Below are 23,657 nucleotides of genomic sequence, written 5' to 3'. Positions count from 1 at the left end.
GTTTCCCCCCTCATTCTTGTAGTTGTTTGCTCAGAGAAGAAAATTGTATGAGCTGCTTCATTTTTTTTTCTGATTATAAAGGTAATAAATAATAGCCACATAAAAATACAAACAAGTATAAAGAACAAAGTTCAAATCCCTCTAATCTTACCACCTAGGACCAATCACTTTTGAAGTGTGGATGTGTTTTATTCCCTGCATTTTTCTCTGTGTATATGTGCAGATAGGAATATAGAGTTAAAATACTTCTTTTTTTTAAAAAACATTTTTAAAGTACTACAAAAATTTTCCTGTGCCACTTATTATTAATTTTATTTTAGATAAATTAATATTCTCTCATATGAGTGCATCAAAATTTGACTGTTCCCCTACTTATAGACACTTAATTATTTTCCAAAAATGTTTTGCCATACTTAAATCATAAACAGCTGTTGTGTATACTTTTAAAAGCCAATTCCTTCGGTGTGTGTCTCTTTCTCCTTTTGATTTGCTTTCAGTTGCATATACTAACTAAATTTGGGATCTTGAGATGGTCTGCCAAAATGGAAAGAGACAGCCATCGATGCAATTTGAGATTTAGAATATAGGCAACTATAAATAGGTTTAGCTAATAGTGAACTTCCTGAAAATTGGAAGGTCCTTTATTTATGTTGTTCCCTGTAATATGTTTGAAGAATTCTAGGTATTCTACACAATAAGATTTCCTAGTTCATACTTAAGTATTAGGAAAAGAAGTTAACATCTTATCTTTGACTAGAGGCCCAGTGCACAAAATTTGTGTACTTGGTGGGGTCTCTCAGCCTGGCCTGCACACTCTCGCAGTCCGGGAGCCCTCGCCAGCCGTGAGCCTGGCTTCTGGCTGAGCAGTGTGCTCCCCCTGTGGGAGCGCACTGACCACCAGAGGGCAGCTCCTGCATTGAGTGTCTGCCCTCTGGTGGTCAGTGGGCATCATAGCGACCAGTTTTTCCGCTGTTCAGTTGATTTGCATATTAGCCTTTTATTATATAGGATTAGTTTGAAAGTAGTCGGGGCTCAATTTCCAGAATCTAGAGCGGTTATAAGAGTCTGAAGAAAAGTTGCTAGAAGGTGACAAAATTCTTTTTAAGGACTCTGGTTGAATAACTGGCTTGCATCAAAAGCTAAGAATATGTTCCATGAAATATTTAGTGTGAATTCCTTCAACTGAAGTGTAGAAATAAAAATAGAATTAATGGAAGTAATAATTGAGGGAATGAGATATGTAATTTTTATATTTTGACATACAATTGTAAGGTATAAAATTGTTTTTGTAAGAAACATTCAAACGTGTAGAGAATTTTTATGACTTTGAGTCAAACAGATAATAACTACAGGGGAGCAAAATCTCAATGGATTGAGAAAATGTTTCTGAGGATGTCAGTTTTGCAGGTTTTTTAATACATTGCAGTCAAGGAGAAGACATGGAATTCTTTGGTAGTAGATTAAGGGGCAGGAGAAAGCAAAGTCTCTGGGATTGGATAAAAAGTGAAATGAAGAGACACACTTCTTTTATGTTGGTGGGAATGGGATTGTTACTGGTTAACATTTACAGCACATAGAGTGCAGTGAGGGGAACGAGGTGACAGTGCAGGGTTCTGAGTTCTCCTGCTCTGGTGCTGGCAGTTGTGCCCTGAGGGGTCTGGCAAAGATGACTCTGACATTTCAAAGGTATGTTATCTTAGATGCAAAAGGACAACTGACAGGCTTAGTTAAGGTAAAGACTGACCTTTGTCAAGGAAGCCACAGGAGTAGGACATGACTACCTCCATGACCCGCTTTTAGTTAGGAATGTTTATGTTCAGACCATCCTATGTGTTTGCTTTTAGTCTCTGAGTTGGTAGGGCCCACCCTGCTGGCCTCCTCTGAGATTGTCAGGTTTAGTTATGTGGCCCCTTTTCATCCACAGTTAGTGAGGGTGATTTTTAACATTTAATGACATATTAATAGATATATCTCAGGCATCCACCCTAATAACTTTATTTTTTTCACCCTAGTCACTTTAGAGTATTGATTCATTTATTTCTCTTATATCAATAATAGTTCAATACTTTGTTTTACAGACGAGGAATATGGGGGCACAGCATAGCTAAGTGACTTGCCTGGCAGGCCAGGCTCTAAAACTCCTACTTTTAACCATTTCATTGTAGTGGCTAATGTTCATATCCAGTTGTGTTAATAAAGGATTGTTTTATTAAAAATGTAATAGATTGGAACTTTCCAGAACTCTCGGTGAGAGGTGGAGGAGCGGCGGCTGCCTGAGCTGTGCGCAGCAACGCGCTCTTTCCAGCTCCTCCATGCCTGCCTCGGCCCGCTCACCGGCCGTCAAAAATGGTGAAAGAAACTACTTACTATGATGTTTTGGGGGTCAAACCCAATGCCACCCAGGAAGAAGTGAAAAAGGCTTATAGGAAGCTGGCCTTGAAGTACCATCCTGATAAGAATCCAAATGAAGGAGAGAAGTTTAAACAGATTTCTCAAGCTTACGAAGTGCTCTCTGATGCAAAGAAAAGGAAATTATATGACAAAGGAGGAAAACAAGCAATTAAGGAAGGTGGAGCAGGTGGTGGTTTTGGTTCCCCCATGGACATTTTTGATATGTTTTTTGGAGGAGGAGGAAGGATGCAGAGAGAAAGGAGAGGTAAAAACGTTGTGCATCAGCTCTCCGTAACCTTAGAAGACTTATATAATGGTGCAATGAGAAAACTAGCTCTACAAAAGAATGTGATTTGTGACAAATGTGAAGGCTGAGGTGGTAAGAAAGGAGCAGTAGAGTGCTGTCCCAATTGCCGAGGTACTGGAATGCAAATAAGAATTCATCAGATAGGCCCTGGAATGGTTCAGCAAATTCAGTCTGTGTGCATGGAGTGCCAGGGCCATGGGGAAAGGATCAGTCTTAAAGATAGATGTAAAAGCTGCAACGGAAGGAAGATAGTTTGAGAGAAGAAGATTCTAGAAGTTCATATTGATAAAGGCATGAAAGATGGCCAGAAGATAACATTCCATGGTGAAGGAGACCAGGAACCAGGACTGGAGCCAGGAGATATGATCATTGTTTTAGATCAGAAGGACCATGCTGTTTTCACTCGACGAGGAGAAGACCTTTTCATGTGTATGGACATACGGCTGGTTGAAGCATTGTGTGGCTTCCAAAAGCCAATAGCTACTCTTGACAACCGAACCATAGTCATCACCTCTCATCCAGGTCAGATTGTCAAGCATGGAGATATAAGTGTGTGTTAAATGAAGGCATGCCAGTTTATCGTAGACCTTATGAAAAGGGTCGCCTAATCATCGAATTTAAGGTAAACTTTCCTGAGAATGGCTTTCTCTCTCCTGATAAACTCTCTTTGCTGGAAAAACTCCTACCTGAAAGGAAGAAGTAGAAGAGACTGATGAAATGGACCAGGTAGAACTGGTAGACTTTGATCCAAATCAAGAAAGACGGCGCCATTACAGTGGAGAAGCATATGAGAATGATGAACATCATCCTAGGGGTGGTGTTCAGTGTCAAACCTCTTAATGGGGCCAGTGAATAACACTCACTGCTGGCCTTTTATATACAGTAGTGGATGAGTGAAGGACTGTAACCATAATATGCTCACTACTTGCTATTGTTTCTGTTTTAATATTCAAGTATAGTAGCGTTTTAAAAGTTAAATGAAGAATAAACTCAAATATAAAAGCTCAAAAAAAATGTAATAGATTGGGGAAAAGATGCTGTTTTCCTCTAAAAATGGGGAGTGTGCCTGCTGCCACTCATCTTTCACTGATTTCAGGCAAACTGTACAAGGAAAATATAATAGCTTGTTTAGATCGGTCTAAAATTGTAACGTAACATTCAGCCTGCCAAAAGCTATTCAGTACTTTTATTGCTTTGGAATACCATGTTCATCTACGGACAGTTGTTCTTAGACAGCTAATAGCCATGATCTTATTTTATTAATTTCTTACAATTGCTTTCACACACCCTCTCTTTGTTATTCTACATTGCTATACTTGTTTGATCCTGTTTGCAGAAGGCTGAATGGAATTGAGGCAGTCTCCAGGAGGGATAGATGGACGAGAGAGGCTACATTAGCTAAGGTTTTGGTAAAGGAGAAATTCTGGAGGAGTGGGAAGAAGTCCTGCACAATGGCTGGGATCTTGATTTATAGAAGTCAAGTAGATTGCAAAGGGCATAATGGTCTGATGACAAGGAGCAACAATTTAAAACAACATAACAAATAAAAGGTGGACAAAGTACAAAAATATTTGTTCACAAGTCCCAGAAGAGTGCTATGGTGTTGGGGAATAGAGGGAGAGTAAGAAGTTGAAATGGAGCTGGAGTGCAGAGAGGAGGTTTTATAGTAGATGCTTTCAAAGTGAAAGGTTTATTTGTAATGGGATAATGTGAAGAGTGTGACAGCTGTTAAGAGGTAATGAAAAGATGTGTTCCCTAAAATAAAGACTGTATAAGTATCAGTATGCATTAGATATACCTTTACTAGTCGTGTTCAGTAAATGAGGCATCTTTCCTATGTGCCTTTTGATTCTTCTCATTACTTTGTATTAACTTAGGTTAATAATTAGGAATCTATTTTTATGCTATACTGTTGCCTTTTGAAACTTAATCAGTATTAAGGAGTGCATTATATACACCTTTGAAAAGGCAAATAATAGTAAAAAAACAACAACAACACAGTTGCTTCTGGGAGGTAGCAGGCCAGGTACCTGATGCCAAAGTAAAACTGAGTATATGGGAGAGAGGCAAGATGGCGACCGGCAGGAAGGTAGGGAGGGAGAGTGTGTGAGAGAGTGAGGGAGCGATAGAGGTGTGTGTGGACGTGTGTGGGTGTGTGTGTGAGTGAAATAGGGACAGTTAGACCCTGCAGTTCTTCCAGGGGGCTGCCAATCCGGGCAGTCTTAGATGGCAAAACCCCGTGGCCGCCGCAAACACTCCGGGGAGGACACCAGCAGCACAGAGACTACGCCATCTTGAAGAACAGAACTGCTTGAGACTAGGATCCTAGCCTCGCCACCACCCAGTCTGGTCTCGGAAACAAACCAGGACCCTACAGCTGCTCTGGTAGAAGACCTGCCACCACAGCTGCAGACCCAGGGACACCAGGACTCCAGGCACCACAGCCGCAGATTTCTGTGTCACAAAGCCAATCCCCCTCCCCTGCCGCCCCAGCGGCAGCGACATAGAAACTACCAGACCCCAGCCGCACAATAAGGCTTTCTGCACACACAAAGCAGTGGCGACTCTGCCTGACTTTGAGCCTTGGTGTCGGATACGGGAAGTTTGTTTCCCGAGACTCATCTCCGCACTCAGGCAGGGAGACTGAGTGGAATTCGAGCCTAGCTGCTCATCCCTAGGGAGGTAGTTTTCTGCGACTAGATCCCGCACCCACGCAGGGCAGGGAGACAGCGCTGAACTTGAGCCCGAACTTGTGAACTCAGGGAATTTGTTTCCCACGACGCGTCTCCATGCCCAGGCAGGAAGGCAGTCCTGAATTTGAGCATAGGTGCACGACCTTGAGGAGATTGTCTTCTGCGACCAGATCCTACGCCCACGCAGGAAGACAGCGCTGAATTTGAGCCTGGGCATGCAAACCCGGGGAGTTTGTTTCCCATGACCAGACCCTGCACCTTAGCCGAGAGGCTGTGCTGAATTTGAACCTGGATGTGCAGTCTCGGGGAGTTAGTTCCTCATGACCAGACCCTTTGCCTACACAGGAAGGCAGCGCTGAATTTGAGCCTGGGTACATGGACACAGGGAGTTTGTTTTCCACAGTACACACCCACGTGACCAGACCCAACACCCACACTAAGGGGCAGAGCCACCTGACTTTGATTCAGGGCAAGCGCACACAGAAGGCTGTTTACCGCAGGGCAGAAGTGGACCTCCTGCCACACAGTGTGACTGAGCAACCCGGTCTCTCGGGCAGATCGGGGACCCTGAATCTCCACACAAGAGGCAGCATTGACCACCAGTGACTAGACTCCATTCCTCATTACGTGCACCTGAGATCCCTAATTCCCAGTACATTCACACTAAGAGCCAGTGACTCCAATTCTTTTTTATTTTTATTTTATTTTAATAAACCTTTATTCAGATTATTATTTCTCCTTTTTCCCCCCATAGCTCCCTTCCACCCAGTTCCCACTCCACCTTCTGCCCTTACCTCCCCCGCACTGTCCTCATCCATAGGTGTGTGATTTTTGTCCAGTCTCTTCATGAACCCCCCATACCCCTTTCCCTCAGAATTATCAGTCCACTCCCTTTCTATGCCCCTGATTCTATTATAGTCACCAGATTATTCTGTTCCTCAGGTTTTTAACTCACTTGATTTTTAGGTTCACTTGTTGATAGATATGTATTTGTTGTTCATAATTTTTCTCTTTACTTTTTTCTTCTTCCTCTTCTTTAAGAATACCTTTCAGCATTTCATATAATACTGGTTTGGTGGTGATGAACTCCTTTAGCTTTTTCTTGTCTGTGAAACTCTTTATCTGCCCTTCAATTCTGAATGATAGCTTTGCTGGGTAGAGTAATCTTGGTTGTAGGTTCTTGCTATTCATCACATTGAAAATTTCTTGCCACTCCCGTCTGGCCTGCATAGTTTCTGTTGAGAAATCAGCTGACAGTCGTATGGGTGCTCCCTTGTAGGTAACTAACTGTTTTTCTCTTGCTGCTTTTAATATTCTCTCTTTGTCTTTTGCTCTTGGCATTTTAATTATGATGTGTCTTGGTGTGGTCCTCTTTGGATTCCTTTTGTTTGGGGTTCCGTGCGCTTCCTGGACTTGTAAGTCTATTTCTTTCACCAGGTGGGGAAAGTATTCTGTCATTATTTCTTCAAATAGGTTTTCAGTATCTTGCTCTCTCTCTTCTTCTGGCACCCCATAATTCTGATGTTGGTACGCTTGAAGTTGTCCCAGAGGCTTCTTACACTATCTTCAACTTTCTGGATTTTTTTTTTCTTTTTGTTTTTTCGGTTGAGAGTTTTTTGCTTCTTTGTATTTCAATTCTTTGACTTGATTCTTGTGTTCCTCTAGTATGTTTTTGGGTCTCTGTATAATATTTTTTATTTCAGTCAGTGTATGTTTAACTTCTAGTTGGTCCTTTTTTCATATCTTTGAGGGTCTCGTTATATTTATCGGCCTTTTCTAGGATATTCTTGAAAAGCCTTATAACCGTGGTTTTGAATTCTATATCCAGTTGTTTGTTTTCCTCCATTTCTTTCATTTGTGATCTGTTTCTTTGACGCCGCATTTTCACTGCTTCCCTGAGTTGGTAGGGTAGATTTGTGTACTAGGTTTCCTATATGGCCCAGTGGGTCAGCCTCCCCAGTTAACCTGAGGTGGACACTCTTGGTGCACCCCTTTGTGGACTGTGTGTACAGCCTTGTTGTAATTAAGTCTTGATTGTTGTTGGTATCACTGGGAGGAATTGACCTCCAGACCAGTTGGCTGTAAGGATCAGCTGTGTCTATGCTGGGAGAAGTTCGGTGCTGGAGACAGCCTTATAGGATTAGACTTGCCAAATTGCAATAGCCTCTGTGCTCAGCTTGGATGGGATGGAGTCTCAGGGCGGAGCAGACAGTCTTGGCTTCCCGTCAGCCTTGCCCTTGCACGCACGTGCGCGCCTTCAGACCTCTGCCTCCCCCAGCTCCAGAGTCTCCGCTCGAGAGTCCAGATTCCCCCCACAAAAGCGTGGGTCCCCAGGGGCTCGCCTGGAACTGGGGTTCAGTGCAGTCAGAACTGGGGCTCAGTGCAGTCAGGAGCTTCTGACTCCCTTCCACTAGGGAAAGTCTGTGGCAACCTCCGCAGCCTTTGTGCGCACTGGCACGCGTGTGCCTTCAGACCTCTGCCTTCCCCGGCTCCCGAGTCTCCGCCCAAGAGTCCAGATTCCCCCCACAAGAGCATGGGTCCCCAGGGGCTCGCCTGGAACTGGGGTTCAGTGCAGTCAGAACTGGGGCTCAGTGCAGTCAGGAACTTCTGACTCCCTTTCACTAGGGAAAGCCTGTGGCAACCTCCGCAGCCTTTGTGCGCACTTTCAGTCCTCCGCCTTCCCCGGCTCCCGAGTCTCCGCCCGAGAGCCCAGACTCCCCCCGTAAGAGCGTGGGTCCCCAGGGGTTCGCCCGGAACTGGGGTTCAGTGCAGTCAGAACTGGGGTTCAGTGTGGTTGGGGGCTTCCTTCCCCCTTCCGCCAGAGAAAGTCAGCCAGGCTCTCAGCTGCCCTTCCTCTCTGCGCACACAAAGACCCTTTGCCGTACCTCCAATTCTCTGTGAGCTTTTCTCTTTCCTTCTAGTTGTAGAATTTTCACTCAGCCAGCTTTCCTGTGGTTCTGGATGGTGTCCGTTCTGTCTTTTAGTTGTAGTTTTGAAATTGTTGTACGAGGCAGCAGTTTAGGTGCTTACCTATGCCGCCATATTGGTTTCTCCAAGTGACTCCAATTCTTGGCACATGTGCACACAGGGACCTGATTGTCAGTGTGAGGTAGCACCAAGAAACAGAGACTCTGATACTCGATTCTCGGCATGGACACAGGGAGCCTCTGACTCCTGACACGCAATAGGGGACTTTGATTTTTGGCACACGCCAGTGGGTTCTCTGTTTCAACATGGCGCAGGCAGGGTCCCTGATTCTAGGTGCACACACAAGGCCACACTAAGTGCCTGTGACTCTGACCCAGGGCGAACGTGGTTCCCACCAACCCACAGCAACCACACGTCTTGGTATCAGCGCTCTTCAGTGACACTTGGGGGTGGGGGGGCGTGCAAAACTCCCACTGCACATGGTCCAGGCTCCCGGAACTCAACATCTGAACCTTCTGGTGATAGTCAGAATGGGGAGACAACGAAGCAATCCCCAGAGGAAAGAAAAGGAGGAATCGTTAAGTAAGGAAATAAGTGAAACAGAAGCATGCAACATGACAGAAAAAAGAATTTAGAGTCATGCTCATACAGTTCATACACCGGATGGATGAGAAAATCAACAACCTATGCAAAAATCAGGAAGAAATGAAAAAATGATATAGCTATAATCAAAAACACTATGGAAGGCTTCAACAGTAGACTAGAAGAAGCAGAGGACTGCATCAGCGAGTTAGAAGATCAGGTACAGAAACAAGCCCAATCTGAACAGCAAATAGAGAAAAAAATTAAAAAGCAGGAGGAGAGCCTAAGGGAGCTTTGGGACAATTCAAAACGAAATAACATACGTATAATAAAGCTGCCAGGAGGACAATAAGAGCAGCAAGGATTAGAAAATTTATTTGAAGAAATAATGACAGAAAACTTCCCTGATATGGGGAAGAAAAAAGTTACTCAAGTACAAAGAGCCCCAAGAAAGATGAATCCCAAAAGACCCACACCAAGACACGCCATAATTACAATGGCAAATGTTATCGACAAAGAGAGAATCTTAAAGGCTGCAAGAGAGAGACAGAGAGTTACCTACAAAGGATCCCCCATCAGAATATCAAATGATTTCTCAACAGAAACACATCAAACTAGAATGGAATGGAAGGAGATATATATACAAAGTGATGCAAAGCAAGGGACTCAATCCAAGAATACTCTGTCCAGCAAGACTATCAATCAAAATTGAAGGGGAAATCAGGAGCTTCACAAACAAAAAAAAGGCTAAGGGAGTTTATCACTACCAAACCAGCAATGCAAGAAATGCTAAAGGGAATGCTGTAAAAAGAAGAAACAAAAAGGTAAGAAGGAACACAGCCTCAAAAAATGAAAATGGCTACAAACAAGTACCTTTCAATAATAACTTTAAATGTAAACGGACTAAATGCTCTAATCAAAAGACATCAAGTGGCTGAATGGATAAAAAAACATGACCCATATATATGCTGTCTACAAGAGACCCACCTCAGAACAAGGGACTCACACAGACTGAAAGTGAAGGGATGGAAAAATATCTTTCAGGCAAATGGAAATGAAAAAAAAGCTGGGGTAGCAATACTTATATCTGACAAAATAGACCTCAAAGTGAAGGCCATAACAAGAGATAAGGAAGGCCACTTCATAATACTAAAGGGATCGATACAACAAGAGGATATAACCCTGGTAAACATATATGCACCCAATGCAGGAGCACCCAAATACATAAAAAAACTCCTGGAAGATATCAAGGGAGAGATCGACAACAATACAATCATAGTAGGGGACTTTAATACACCACTGACATCACTGGATAAATCCTCTAGACAAAAAATCAGTGAAGAAACAACAATCCTAAATGACTCACTAGATCAGATGGACCTAATTGACATCTTCAGAACTTTTCACCCCAAAGCTGCGGAATATATTCTTCTCAAGTGCACATGGGACATTTTCAAAAATGTCCCATGAACACATACTGGGTCACAAGCAAAGCCTCCCCAAATTCAAGAAGATTGAAATCATATCAAGCATCTTTTCAGACCACAATGGCATAAAATTAGAAATAAACAACAATAAAAAAAATCCAAAACACTCAAACACTTGGAAGCTGAATAGCATGTTATTAAATGTTGATTGGGTCACCAATGAGATCAAAGAAGAAATTAAAAACATTCTGGAAACTAATGACAATAAAAACACAACAATCCAAAACCCATGGGACACAATGAAAGCAGTCCTGAGAGGGAAGTTTATAGCTCTACAGGCCTATCTCAAAAAATAAGAAAAAATGGTAGTAAATCATCTAACGCTACAACTCAAAGAATTAGAAAGAGAGCAACAAGAAAAGCCCAGAGTGAGCAGAAGGAAGGAGATAATAAAGATTAGAGCAGAAATAAATGACATAGAGACCAAACAAACAATACAAAAGATCAATGAAACCAAGAGCTGGTTCTTTGAAAGGATAAACAAGATTGATGAACCTCTAGCCAGGCTCACCAAGAAGCAAAGAGAGGACTCAAATAAACAAAATCAGAAATGATAGAGGCGAAATAACCACAGACCCCACAGAAATACAAAGGATTGTTAAAAAATATTATCAACAACTCTATTCCAACAAACTGGACAACCTGGAGGAGATGAACATATTCCTAGAAAAATACAACCTTCCAAAACTCAATCAGGAGGATTCTAAAAATCTCAATAGGCAATAACTATGGAAGAAATTGAAGCAGTCATCAAAAAGCTTCAAGCAAACAAAAGCCCAGGCCCAGACGGCTTCACAGGAGAGTTATACCAAACATTCAAGGAAGAATTAAAACCTGTCCTCCTCAGACTATTCCAAAAAATGCAAGAGGAAGGAACACTTCCAAGCTCCTTCTATGAAGCCAGCATCACCCTAATACCAAAACCAGATAAAGACAACATAATGAAAGAGAATTACAGGCCAATATCCCTCATGAACATAGATGCCAAAATCCTAGCAAATTGGATCCAGCAGTACATCAGAAAGATCATACACCGTGACCAAGCAGGATTTATACAGGGATGCAAGGATGGTACAATATCCATAAATCAATAAACGTGGTACATCACATAAACAAATTGAGGGGAAAAAATCACATAGTCATATCAATTGACGCAGAAAAAGCATTTGACAAGATCCAACACCCTTTCTTGATAAAAACTCTCAGCAAGGTGGGAATAGAAGGATCCTACCTCAACATCATAAAAGCCATATATGATAAACCCACAGCCAGCATCACACTCAATGGACAAAAACTAAAACCATTTCCCCTAAGAACAGGAACAAGACAGGGATGCCCTCTCTCACCACTCCTGTTCGACATAGTACTGGAAGTACTAGCCATTGCTATCCGACAAGAAGAAGGAATAAAAGGCATCCAAATAGGAAAAGAAGAAGTAAAACTGTCCTTATTCGCAGACGACATGATACTGTACATAAAAAACCCTAAAGATTCCATCAAAAAATTATTAGACTTAATAAATGAATTCAGCAAGGTAGCAGGATACAAAATTAATGCCAAGAAATCTATGGCATTTCTATACACCAATAGTGAACTTACAGAAAGAGAGACTAAAAAAGCAATCCCATTTACCATCATACCAAAAAAATTAAGATACCTAAGAATAAACTTAAGAGGTAAAAGACCTATATGCAAAAAACTACAGGACAGTGAAAAAAGAGATAGAGGAAGGTATAAACAGATGGAAGAACATACCGTGTTCATTGATTGGTAGAATCAACATCATCAAAATGTCCATACTACCCAAAGCAATCTATAGATTCAATGAAATCCCCATTAAAATACCAATGGCATATTTCACAGACCTAGAATGAACTCTCCAAAAATTCATCTGGAATAAAAAAGGACCCCGAATAGCTGCAGCAATCCTGAGAAAGAAGAACAAAGTAGGTGGGATCTCAATACCAGATATCAAGCTGTATTACAAAGCCACTGTTCTCAAAACAGCCTGGTACTGGCACAAGAACAGACATATAGATCAATGGAATAGAATAGAGAACCCAGAAATCGACCCAAACCACTATGCCCAATTAATATTCGACAAAGGAGGCATGAACATAAAATGGAGTCAAGACAGTCTCTTCAATAAATGGTGTTGAGAAAATTGGACAGATACATGCAAAAAAATGAAATTAGACCACCAACTTACACCATACACAAAAATAAACTCAAAATGGATAAAGGACTTAACCATAAGACGGGAAACAATAAAAATACTAGAGGAATCCACAGGCAGCAAAATCTCAGACATATGCCGAAGGAACTTCTTCACTGATACTGCTCCTAGGGCAATGGAAAATAAAGAGAAAATAAACAAATGGGATTATATCAAAATAAAAAGCTTTTGCACAGCAAAAGAAACCATCAACAAAACAACAAGAAAGACCAGTACATGGGAGAACATATTTGCCAATGTTATCACTGATAAGGGTTTAATCTCCAACATTTACAGGGAACTCATACAACTCAACAAAAGGAAGGTAAACAATCCAATCAAGAAATGGGCCACGGACCTAAATAGAAACTTTTCGAAACAAGACAGAAGGAAGGCCAAGAGACATATGAAAACATGCTCAAAGTCACTAATCATCAGAGAGATGCAAATCAAAACGACAATGCGGTACCATCTCACACCTGTCAGAATGGCTATCATCAACAAATGAATAAATGACAAATGTTGGCGAAGTTGAGGAGAAAAAGGAACCCTGGTGCAATGCTGGTGGGAATGCAGACTGGTGCAGCCACTGTGGAGAACAGTATGGAGTTTCCCCAAAAAACTAAAAATGGAACCCCCATTTGACCCAGTAATACCACTTCTAGGAATATATCCCAAGAAGCTAGAAACATCAATCAGAAAGGATATATGCACCCCTATGTTCATAGCAGCACAATTCACCATAGCTAAGATTTGGAAACAGCCTAAGTGCCCATCAGCAGATGAGTGGATTAAAAAACTGTGGTATATCTACACAATGGAATACTACGCTGCGTTAAAAAAGAAGGAATTCCTACCATTTGCAACAACATGGATGGACCTGGAAAGCATTATGCTAATTGAAATAAGCCAGTCAGAGAAAGATAAGTATCACATGATCTCACTCATTTGTGGAATATAATGAACAACATAAAGTGATGAACAAAAATAGATCCAGAGATAGAGAAACATCAGTCAGACCATCAAACCTTGGAGGGTGGGGGTAAAGGGGAGAGATCAACCAAAGGACTTGTATGCATGCATATGGACCTAACCTATGGACACAGACAACAGGGGGGTGAGGGCATGAGTGGGGGGCATGGGGGATAATGGGGGAATAAAGACACATATGTAACACTTTAATCAATAAAGAAATTTAAAAAAAGTTATACTTAAAATAAATAAATAAATAAATAAATAAATAAATAAATAAATAAATAAATAAATTTGAGAACTATCAAAAACAACAACTGAGTATATGATAATATAGAAAGACCCATGTATAAATCTGTCCTCAAACTGAATTCCAGCAAATTGTTCTCTCACCATGAACCACATGCTTGCTATTGTTGTCCCAAGAGGAAAGTATAAGCATATTTCCTTTTTTGTCTCATTTGTCAGAAAATTCAGAGGTTAAGTCCACATTCAACTGTATTAATGTATATTTTCAGATGCATAGAAACTTGTTAAAGGCTTTAATTCCCACAATCATCTATACTAATAAAAGGATAATATGCTAATTAGGGCGGATGTCTTCTGGATGACCATCTGCATGCCCTTCTGGACAAAACCACAGTGGCTGCCTGAGGCTCAGGCAAGCCGCAGATGGTGGCTGCCATTGCCCAGGTCCGGCCCGCGGCTCAGGCAAGCCGAGGATGGTGGCTGCCATTGCCCAGGGCTGGCCTGAGGCTCAGACAGCCGCGTCCAGCTGTGAGGCCCGAGGCTCAGGCATCCATGCTGGCCGCCAGTGGCAGCAGCAGCAGTGGAATGATGGGGGCTGCGCCTTCCCCTGATTGGCCAGGTTGCCTCCGGCAGAGGGAGGCCAGCCTGTGGCTTAGGCTGGGGGCCGAGGCAGAGGCAGTTAGGTGCGATCAGGCCGGCAGGGGGCCAAAGTAGGGGCGATCAGGCCAGCAGGGAGCAAGGTAGGGGCAATCAGGTGGGCAGGGGGCAGTTAGGGGCAATCAGGCCGGCAGGCAGGCAGAGGCAGTTAGGGGTGGTCAGGCAGGCAGGCAGAGGGGTTAGGGACTATCAGGCAGGCATGCAGAGTGGTTAGGAGCAATCAGGCAGGCAGGCAGAGGGGTTAGGGGCGATCAGGCAGGCAGTTAGGCGAGCGGTTAGGAGCCAGCGGTCTCGGATTGCGAGAGGGAGGTCTATCTGCCGGTTTAGGCCTAAATCGGTAGTCGGACATCCCTGAGGGATCCCAGATTAGAGAGGGTGCAGGCTGGGCTGAGTCACCTCCCCTTCCGTGCATGAATTTTGTGCACCGGGCCTCTAGTCTATATAATAAAAGCCTAAGTGACGGTTACGGTGGAAAGACAAGAACGACCGGTTGCTATGATGTGCACAGACCACCAGGGAGCAGACGCTCAATACAGGAGCTGCCCCCTGGTGGTTAGTGTGCTCCCACAGGGGGAGCGCTGTTCAGCCAGAAGCTGGGCTCATGGCTGGTCAGTGCAGTGGTGGTGGCGGGAGCCTCTCCCCACTCTGTGGCAGCGCTAAGGAGCAGTGAACTGAGCAGGCATTAAGGAGCGAGGGGTCTCAGACTGCGAGAGGGATGTATGCTTGCCGGCTTAGGCCTGCTCCCCACGAAGCCGGCAGTTGGACATCCCCTGAGGGGTACCAGACTGCGAGAGTGCGCAAGCCAGGCTGAGGGACCCCCCAATCCAGTGTATGAATTTCGTGCAATGGTAATCTTTATAAAACATGTTCATATGTCAAGATTTAAACTGAACATTATGATTTACTTGAAATAAGTTTCCCAAGATTTTATTTAACTAACTAGGATAAATTTGAAAGTATGGCCGTTGTGCTTTAAAAACCAGAGTGATTGTTTTTTATTTTCACTTACGAAATTAAGAAAAACAAATTGTACTTTTGTCATGTATCAGACATTTATAAACGTTTGTATTATACTCTTTATGTTAGCAAATACAGTTCTGAAGATTAAATGTTACAAAATGTAGTTAGCTGATAATCGATTTTTCCCCTTATTTCAGAAATTGATCACCCATGAGAAGTTTGAAAGTGCATGTGAAGAACTGAATAATGCATTATTTCGGGAACAGCAGGCACAAATGCTATTGAATGAACAGGCACAGCAACTGCAGGAGTTGAATTATAGACTTGAATTGCATTCCAGTGAGGAAGCTGACAAAAACCAAACTCTGGGAGAAGCGGTTAAGGTAGGAAAACATTCCTTGCATAATGGTTTGTTTCCTCTATGTGTGGGTCCTTGAGGGAATTGTGTCTATCTCCTGAGAAGGGAACTGATCTCAAAATAAGAAATTTTTATTCTTCAAGAGCTTATACAGATGGAATGAAACACGGTTCTGGGACCTCAATTTCATGTGTATTGAAAATGTAAAAGTAGGTTTTACTTGCTAGTTGAAAGCAAAGTGGAGATTTTCAGTAATAATATTCTTTATTTCATTTATCTTTCTTGATTCTCCCCCACACCCCACTTTTTAAAACTTGTTTTATGCCCTCCAGACCGTGAAACTCCACATATCTGATGGATTTTGAAAGGTTCCAGGTCTAGGTCTCTGATTCTTATATAAGAGCCTGCTTAGGGATGGAGGAGGTTTGTCTAGGAAGAGCTGTTCTCCCTCCCTGTCATCTATTTGTGGGAAAAGTCTTTAGAAGGCAAAATAAAATAGTTAGAAATTTTCTTTTAGAAAATTTCATTAATAGATTTAGGACTATGGTATCTGTTGGCAATGTTGGCCATAAAGTATAATAGGATTCTAGTTTATGATTACAATACTTGTGGAGTTTTTTGCTAGTGAGGTTATACACATTGGAATGGAACAACTAATTCCAGGAAAACCAAAATGATATAACATGCCTCTATATTGAGTATCATACCTAATATAGTAAGCAACTCAGTTAGTATATAACTTATTATACTAATAATGTATATCTTAATAGCTAAATACTAATCCTATCTAATAAAAGAGTAATATGCAAATTAACCATCACTCCCTACACCCACAAGCCATGCCCACCAGCCACGCCCACCAGCCAATCAGGAGCGAACATGCAAATAAACCCAACCAAGATGGCTACAGCCACAGAGAGCAGGAGGGAGGCTTGGGTTTCCCCGGCAATGGAGGAAGCCAAGCTTTCCCCCTGCCCTTGCCGGCCTAGGCCTCCACTCAAGGCTACAAAGTTTCAATGATAGAAGATACATAAACCCAAACAGAAATGGCGGCAGCCACGAGCTGGAAAGAGCAGGAGGCTAGGGTTGCCCCCGGCGATGGAGGAAGCCAAGCTTTCCGCACACCCTGGCTGGCCCAGGCCTCTGCTTAAGGCTACAAAGTTTCAATTATAGAAGATACATAAATCCCCAAAAATGGCTGCTGCCACAGAGCAAGCAGAAGGCTTGGCTCCGCTCCAAGCTACAAAGTTTCAATTGTAGAAGATAAATAAACCCCAGATACCAGGGCCTCCGCTTGGGTTTCCAGGGGGCGTGGCTTGCCTGCAAACCACCACAGGCCCCTCACCCAGGCCGCCTCATGCCCCAAGGGAACCCCCACCCTGATCCAGGACACCCTTCAGGGCAAACCAGCTGGCCCCCACCCGTGCACCAGGCCTCTATCCTATCTAATAAAAGAGTAATATGCAGATTGACCATCACTCCAACACATAAGATGGCCACCACAAGATGGCCAGCAAGGGAGGGCAGTTAGGATGGACCAGGTCTGCAAGGGAAGGGAGTTGGGGGCGACCAGGCCTGCAGGGAAAGGCAGTTGGGGAGGGACCCAGGCCTGTAGGGAAAGGCAGTTGGGGAGGGACCCAGGCCTGCAGGGGAGGGCAGTTAGGGGTGACCAGGCTGGCAGGGGAGCAGTTAGGCATCAATCAGGCTGGCAGGGGAGTGGTTAAGGGGTGATCAGGCTGGCAGGCAGAAGTGGTTAGGGCAGCCGTGGGCAAACTACGGCCCGCGGGCCGGATCCGGCCCGTTCGGCTGTTCTATCCGACCCGTGGAGCCAAAAGAGCGGAGGGTTCTCTTGCTCTCCCCTCCGCTCCTTTACTTTGAATTTATATTAGTTCACACAAACACTCCATCCATGCTTTTGTTCTGGCCCTCCGGTCCAGTTTAAGAACCCATTGTGGCCCTCGAGTCAAAAAGTTTGCCCACCCCTGGGTTAGGGGCAATCAGGAAGGCAGGCAGGCGAGCAGTTGGGAGCCAGCAGTCCTGGATTGTGAGAGGAATGTCCGACTGCCCATTTAAGCCCAGTGGGATCGGGCTTAAACAGGTAGTCGGATATCCATCGAGGGGTCCCAGACTGGAGAGGGTGCAGGCTGGGCTGAGGGACATCCCCCTCCCCTGTGCACCAATTTCGTGCACCGGGCCTCTAGTACTACTAATAAAATAGTCAAAATTTATGAGAAGCTTCCTGTTTGTCAGGCACTGTGCTAAATACTTTATAAACAATTCTCTCATGTAATCTTCACACAAACTCTGTGAGATTATTCTCATTTTGTAAATGAGAAAACTGAGGTATAAAGAAGTTGCATAAGTTGTACAATTATTAGTGGTAGACTGAGGGAGTCAGACTTCACATCTGCTTTCCTAACCACCACCTATGTGTATTATTGATTCATAGCATACATATGTCAGGCTCTGTGCTGTGGTCTCTACATGAATTATTTTATATTATTCTTAAGTTACCTTGTGAAATAGGTACTATTATTCCCATTGATTTTTGATAAATTGAGAGAGATCTCAGTGGAGTTGGTTAGGGTCTCCTGACCTATAAATATTGAAACTGGGATTTAGTTTTTAGAAACATTAATTTAAAATTATTAACCTGATTTTTTATTATTATAGATTTAGATTCATTCCATTTTTTCCCTTGCTTATTAGAAATATTTCTAAGATAAGCAACCCTGTAGCTAAATCTTTATTTACATAGCTATGATTATTTCCTCAGGGTAATTTCCTAGATGAGAATTACTAGGTCAAAAGCCACATATGTTTTAGTGTAAATATTATCATTTGGCCTATAGCAAATTTTTACCAGTTATATTCTCTCCTAAGATGTATGAGAATTTCACTGTTTACCTAACTTGGCTATGACTATTTAAATTCCTCCCCCTTCCCCAATTTGATCAATATGTCATTGTTACTCTTTGTATTTATTTGATTACTAACCAAGTTGAACATTTCTATAAGTAAATTGGTCATTGAACAACAGTTTTATGCTTCATGTTCCATTAACATCCTATATAATAAACAGGTGATATGCAAATTGACTCTCATGCCCATTAGTAAGGGACAACCAAACGACTGAACAGCAGGCTGCGTGAGGTGACCAGGCCAGGGCGGGGGAGGGCCTTGAGTGGCAACCAGGCCAGCAGGGGGGGCAGTTGGAGGCACCAGGCCAGCAGGGCTGGCAGTTAGGGGCAAGCAGGCCAGCAAAAGGGGACAGTTGTGAGCAACCAGGCTGGCAGGGGGGGGCAGTAAGAGGCGACCAGGCTGACAGGGGGGGCAGTTAGGGGCAATCAGGCCAGCACGCAGAGGCAGTGAGGGGCGATCAGGCCAGCAGCGGGGGGCAGTTAGGGTTGACCAGGCAGGCAGGCAGGTGAGTGATTAGGAGCCAGCAGTCCAGGATTGTAAGAGATCGGGCCTAAACTGGCAGTCGGACATCCCCCAAGGGGTCCCGGATTGGAGAGGGTGCAGGCTGGGCTGAGGGGACCCTCCCCTCCCATGCATGAATTTTGTGCACTGGGCCTCTAGTCCTATCTAATAAAAGAGTAATATGCAAATTGACCATCATTCCAACACACAAGATGGCTGCCCCCATGTGGTCAAAGATGGCTGCCCCCATGTGGACACAAGATGGCCACCACAAGATGGCCAGCAGGGGAGGGCAGTTGTGGGTGATCAGGCCAGCAGGGTAGGGCAGTTGGGAGGGACCAGGCCTGCAAGGGAGGGCAGTTGGGGTCAATCAAGCCTGCAGGGGAGGGCATTTAGGAGTGACCCTAATCACCCCCTAACCACTCCCCTGCCAGGCCAGCAGAGGAAGGAAGTTGGGGGTGACCGGGCCTGTAGGGAAGGGCAGTTGTGGGGGACCCAGGCCTTCAGGGGAGAGCAGTTGGGGGGGGGGAGACCAGGCCTGCAGGGGAGGGCAGTTAGGGGAAAACAGGCTGGCAGGAGAGCAGTTAGGCATCAATCAGTCTGGCAGGGGAGTGGTTAGGGGGTGATCAGGCTGGCAGGCAGAAGTGGTTAGGGGCAATCAGGAAGGCAGGCATGCGAGCAGTTGGTAACCAGCAGTCCTGGATTGTCAGAGGGATGTCTGACTGCCCGAATTTCGTGCACTGGGCCTCTAGTATAATATAATTAACCATGTTTTGAATAAGCATATAACTGTCATATTGGAGTCTTTTCTCCTTGCAATAGTTTGTAGTTTGTGTTTAGTTATAGTATCTTCCGGCAGATAAAAAGCTGTATTAATTTATTTAAAATGCCTGTAGCTTAAATATTGTTGTCAGGAGTGGAGAATTGTTTAATTACTACCTCTTAATTAGAAGTAGCAGGTGGTAATGTGAAAATGCTCTCTTGTGGGAGGCAGCATGATTCAGTAGAAAAAGCACTGGCCTTGGAACAAGTATGTCTGAAATCAAATCCCAGTTCTGTCACTTGGGCAAATAATTTAACCTTTCTGAACCTCAGTTTCCTCTTCTGCAAAATTAGAGATAATGATACTTAAGTTCCAGAAGTTTTATGATAATTAATTAAAATACTGTTTGAAAAGCAAGTATATGCTTGATAATATTCTTCTGTTTTTCAATAATACTTGAACGAATAGTATTTTTGTGTATCATTTTTCTTTAAAAAAAGTATATTTCTTGTTCTTCCTTATAAAAACAAAAATAAGATCATGAATAAAGATATGGAAAAATACAGAAGAAAAAGTAAACTATTTATAATTCGAAAACAACCACTTATAACATTTGGGGTTTTGTTTTTAATCATTTGTTCTATATGTAATCCTATATAATAAAAGGGTAATATGCAAATAGACCGAACGGCAGAATGACTAGTCGCTATGATGCGCACTGACCACCAGGGGGAAGACGCTCAACTCAGGAGCTGCCCCCAGTGGTCAGTGCACTCCCACAGGGGGAGCAACGCTCAGCCAAAAGCCCAGAAGCTGAGCTCACGGCTGGCAAGCGCAGCGGTGGTGGCGGGAGCTTCTCCCGACTCCGCAGCAGCACTAAAGATGTCCAACTGACAGCTTAGTCCCGTTCCCCATGGGGAGCAGGCCTAAGCCGTCAATCAGACATCCCCTGAGGGCTCCCAGACTGTGAGAGGGCGCAGGCCGGGCTGAGGGACCATCCCGAGTGCACAAATCTCGTGCACCAGGCCTCTAGTAGTTTTTATAAATCATACTTTGGACTTGATGCTCAAAATGGCCTTTATGATACAGCTAGATTTTGGATAAGACTCTTCTTGTATTAGAGTAAAGGAGCCCAGCAGGTGTGGCTCAGTGGTTGAGTGTCAATCCAAGAACCAGGAGGTCATGGTTTGATTCCCAGTCAGGATACATGCCCGGGTTTTGGACTTGATACCCAGTAGAGGGAGTATGCAGGAGGCAGCTGATCAGTGATTCTCTCTCATCACTGATGTTTCTATTTCTCTGAAATAATAATAATAATAATAATAATAATAATAATAATAATAAAAAAGAGTAAAGGAAATCTCCAAATCCCAAGAATAAACATATAACAAGACCAACAAATCCCAATGATCGGGAATCAAAGTTAGCACTGTGAGCAGATGCTGGACTTGCCCTGCTGGCAAATACCAAGTCCAATGCTGGAAGTAGGAGACCTAGCTTTGGGATCCACCAGCTCATTTGGCCTTGACCCCGAGACTCCCATGTTAATTGCCTAATATCCTGAATGTTAGGTTGGTAGTGTCTAGACAGAAGCTAATGTAAATTTTTTTCTGGAAGAAAGCTTGCCTGATTTACTTCCTTCAGGAGTCTCCTCAGACTAAGATCAGCCAAGTAACTGGCACATGAATAAATAGATATATTAATCCACATTGCTAACTTCTCTTATCAGTTTGAATAATACTTTATCTGTACTTTGTAGGGAATTTTAATTAGACCATAATATTATTTGTTCTATAGTGACAGTTTTGTCTCTCCTTTTCAAACCTTAACCCTTTAATTTTTTCCCTTTCTTTCTGCACTGGCTAGGATACAGTGCTGAGTATAAATGGAAACAGTAGGCATCCTTGTCCTGTTCCCAGTTTTAAAGAAAATCTTTCTGATATTTCTTCATCAACAAGGAAGTTTGCTATAGGTTTTTAGTTGATAATCATTATTGGGTAAAAGGAGTTATCTTCCTATATTATGCATTATTTAAAAAATCATGAATGAATGTTGAATGTTATAAAATACTTTTTGTGCCTCTTTTGAGATAATTATATAAATACTGGAGGCCCAGTGCATGAATTCGTACACAGGTGAGGTCCGGCTGGCCCACCCCAATGGGGGCCAATCAGGCCGGGCTGGTGGGGGAGGGGCGGGCGGTTGGCCAGATGACCCCACCCCCGATTGGAGTGTTGGGGGCCGATTGGGGGCCAGGCTGGCTGGGCCGATCAGGGCCTGGATCAAGCTGGTTCGTTGCCGCAGTGCAACTCATAGCCACTGGTCGTTCCGGTTGTTCTGGTCATTCTGCCATTCCAGTCACTGGGCTTTTATATATATAGATTTTTCTCTTACTATGTTAGCATGTTGAATTATATCAGGGATTGGCAACTAAGTCCTACAGCTTATATTTGAATGGCCTGTGAGCCAAGAATGGTTTTTACATGTTTAAAGGACCATAAAAAATAAACCAAAGAAGAATATGTGACAGAGAATATATGTGGCATACAAAGTTTTTCCTATCTAAAGTATGCTGACTCATGTAATACTAGTACACTATTCAGTATTGTAATATTAAGCCAGCCTTGCATTCCTGAAGTAAACCCAGATTAGTTGTTATGATTAAAAAAAACACATTGTTGCACTGAATTTGTTACATTTTCACTTAAGATTTTAAAATTTATGTTCCTAGTCATGATTATCTTATAATTTCTCTCTCTCATAATATCCTTGTCAGTTTTTGGTTATCAAAGTTTTGCTAATGTGACATGACTTCCTTTCTCACTCTGAACACATGCATTTCGGAATATTCAGCCATGCTTAAAACACAGTGAGCAAAATGCTCAGATAATAGAAATAAAGAGGATATTCAAAACCAAACAAGAGAGAACTGAAGTCTAAATAGCTCACTGGGGTGTGCAGTCCCACCTAGAGGCTAGGGTTGATTATCATAACATTAGGGAAATGTGGGCTCCTACCCCTCTCTTCTCTGCACTAGGAAAGAGCTACCTGTGTGAAGCTGGGAGTCAGGAAGGGCTGTCCGACTGTGAAATGGGGCCTAGAACGCCACTGCCTGCCAGCTACAGGGGAATTTGATGTCTACTATGGACATTGGGTAGGAAAAAGAATTTGGAACCCCAGGCCTGTGCCACATAAGAAAGTAGTTTATGTTACTTCTAGTCCAAGGACTGTTCAATTGAGAACTATCTTCAAAATGGTCCAACCCTTGTAGAACCAGTGTGACCTCGTAGAAAGAAATTTAAAATATTCAGTAGGAATGCTTCAAAAAACACACTAGAGACTTTAATGGGAAATTCAATATTACAAAGCATGTAAAGAAATGACTTGTACATCAGAGGAGAAAATTTGCATCTCAGGTGGTAGGAATGCTATTTAAAATATTGAAAGGTAGTTTAAAAGATATTTTAAAATAATGTTTTTAAATGTTCTGAGAAAGACAAGAAATGAAAATCATCATTGAAATGAAAAACTCAGTGAATGTTTTGAATATTGGGTAGATATAAATGGAAAGATATCAATGGATTGGAAGATAGCTGAGGAAATCACTTAGAATGCTCTGCAGAGGGACAAAGTGATGGGTAATAGAAAGTTAATAGAAAAGAAAAAGAGAAT

General features: G+C 43.0%; 1 protein-coding gene and 1 pseudogene across 2 annotated transcripts in view; both read left to right on the top strand.

The window, feature by feature from the left end:
- CCDC171 (coiled-coil domain containing 171) overlaps window positions 1–23,657 on the top strand; it is a 300,242-nt gene that overhangs the window by 144,106 nt on the left and 132,479 nt on the right. Inside the window, exon 21 of the mRNA XM_080668398.1 lies at window positions 15,639–15,824. Within this exon, the coding sequence (XP_080524524.1) occupies window positions 15,639–15,824 (186 nt within the window). The remainder of the gene's footprint in view (window positions 1–15,638; window positions 15,825–23,657) is intronic.
- On the top strand, window positions 2,252–3,538 carry LOC308248791 (dnaJ homolog subfamily A member 1-like; annotated as a pseudogene). Its single transcript has one exon. The product of its transcript is annotated as a dnaJ homolog subfamily A member 1-like (transcript).

The sequence above is a fragment of the Plecotus auritus genome (genome assembly GCF_963455305.1).
Source record: "Plecotus auritus genome assembly, chromosome: 5".
NCBI classification, from domain to species: Eukaryota; Metazoa; Chordata; class Mammalia; order Chiroptera; family Vespertilionidae; genus Plecotus; species Plecotus auritus.
The sequence above is the reverse complement of the archived record's forward strand: the minus strand, read 5'-3'. Positions and strand labels throughout refer to the sequence as shown.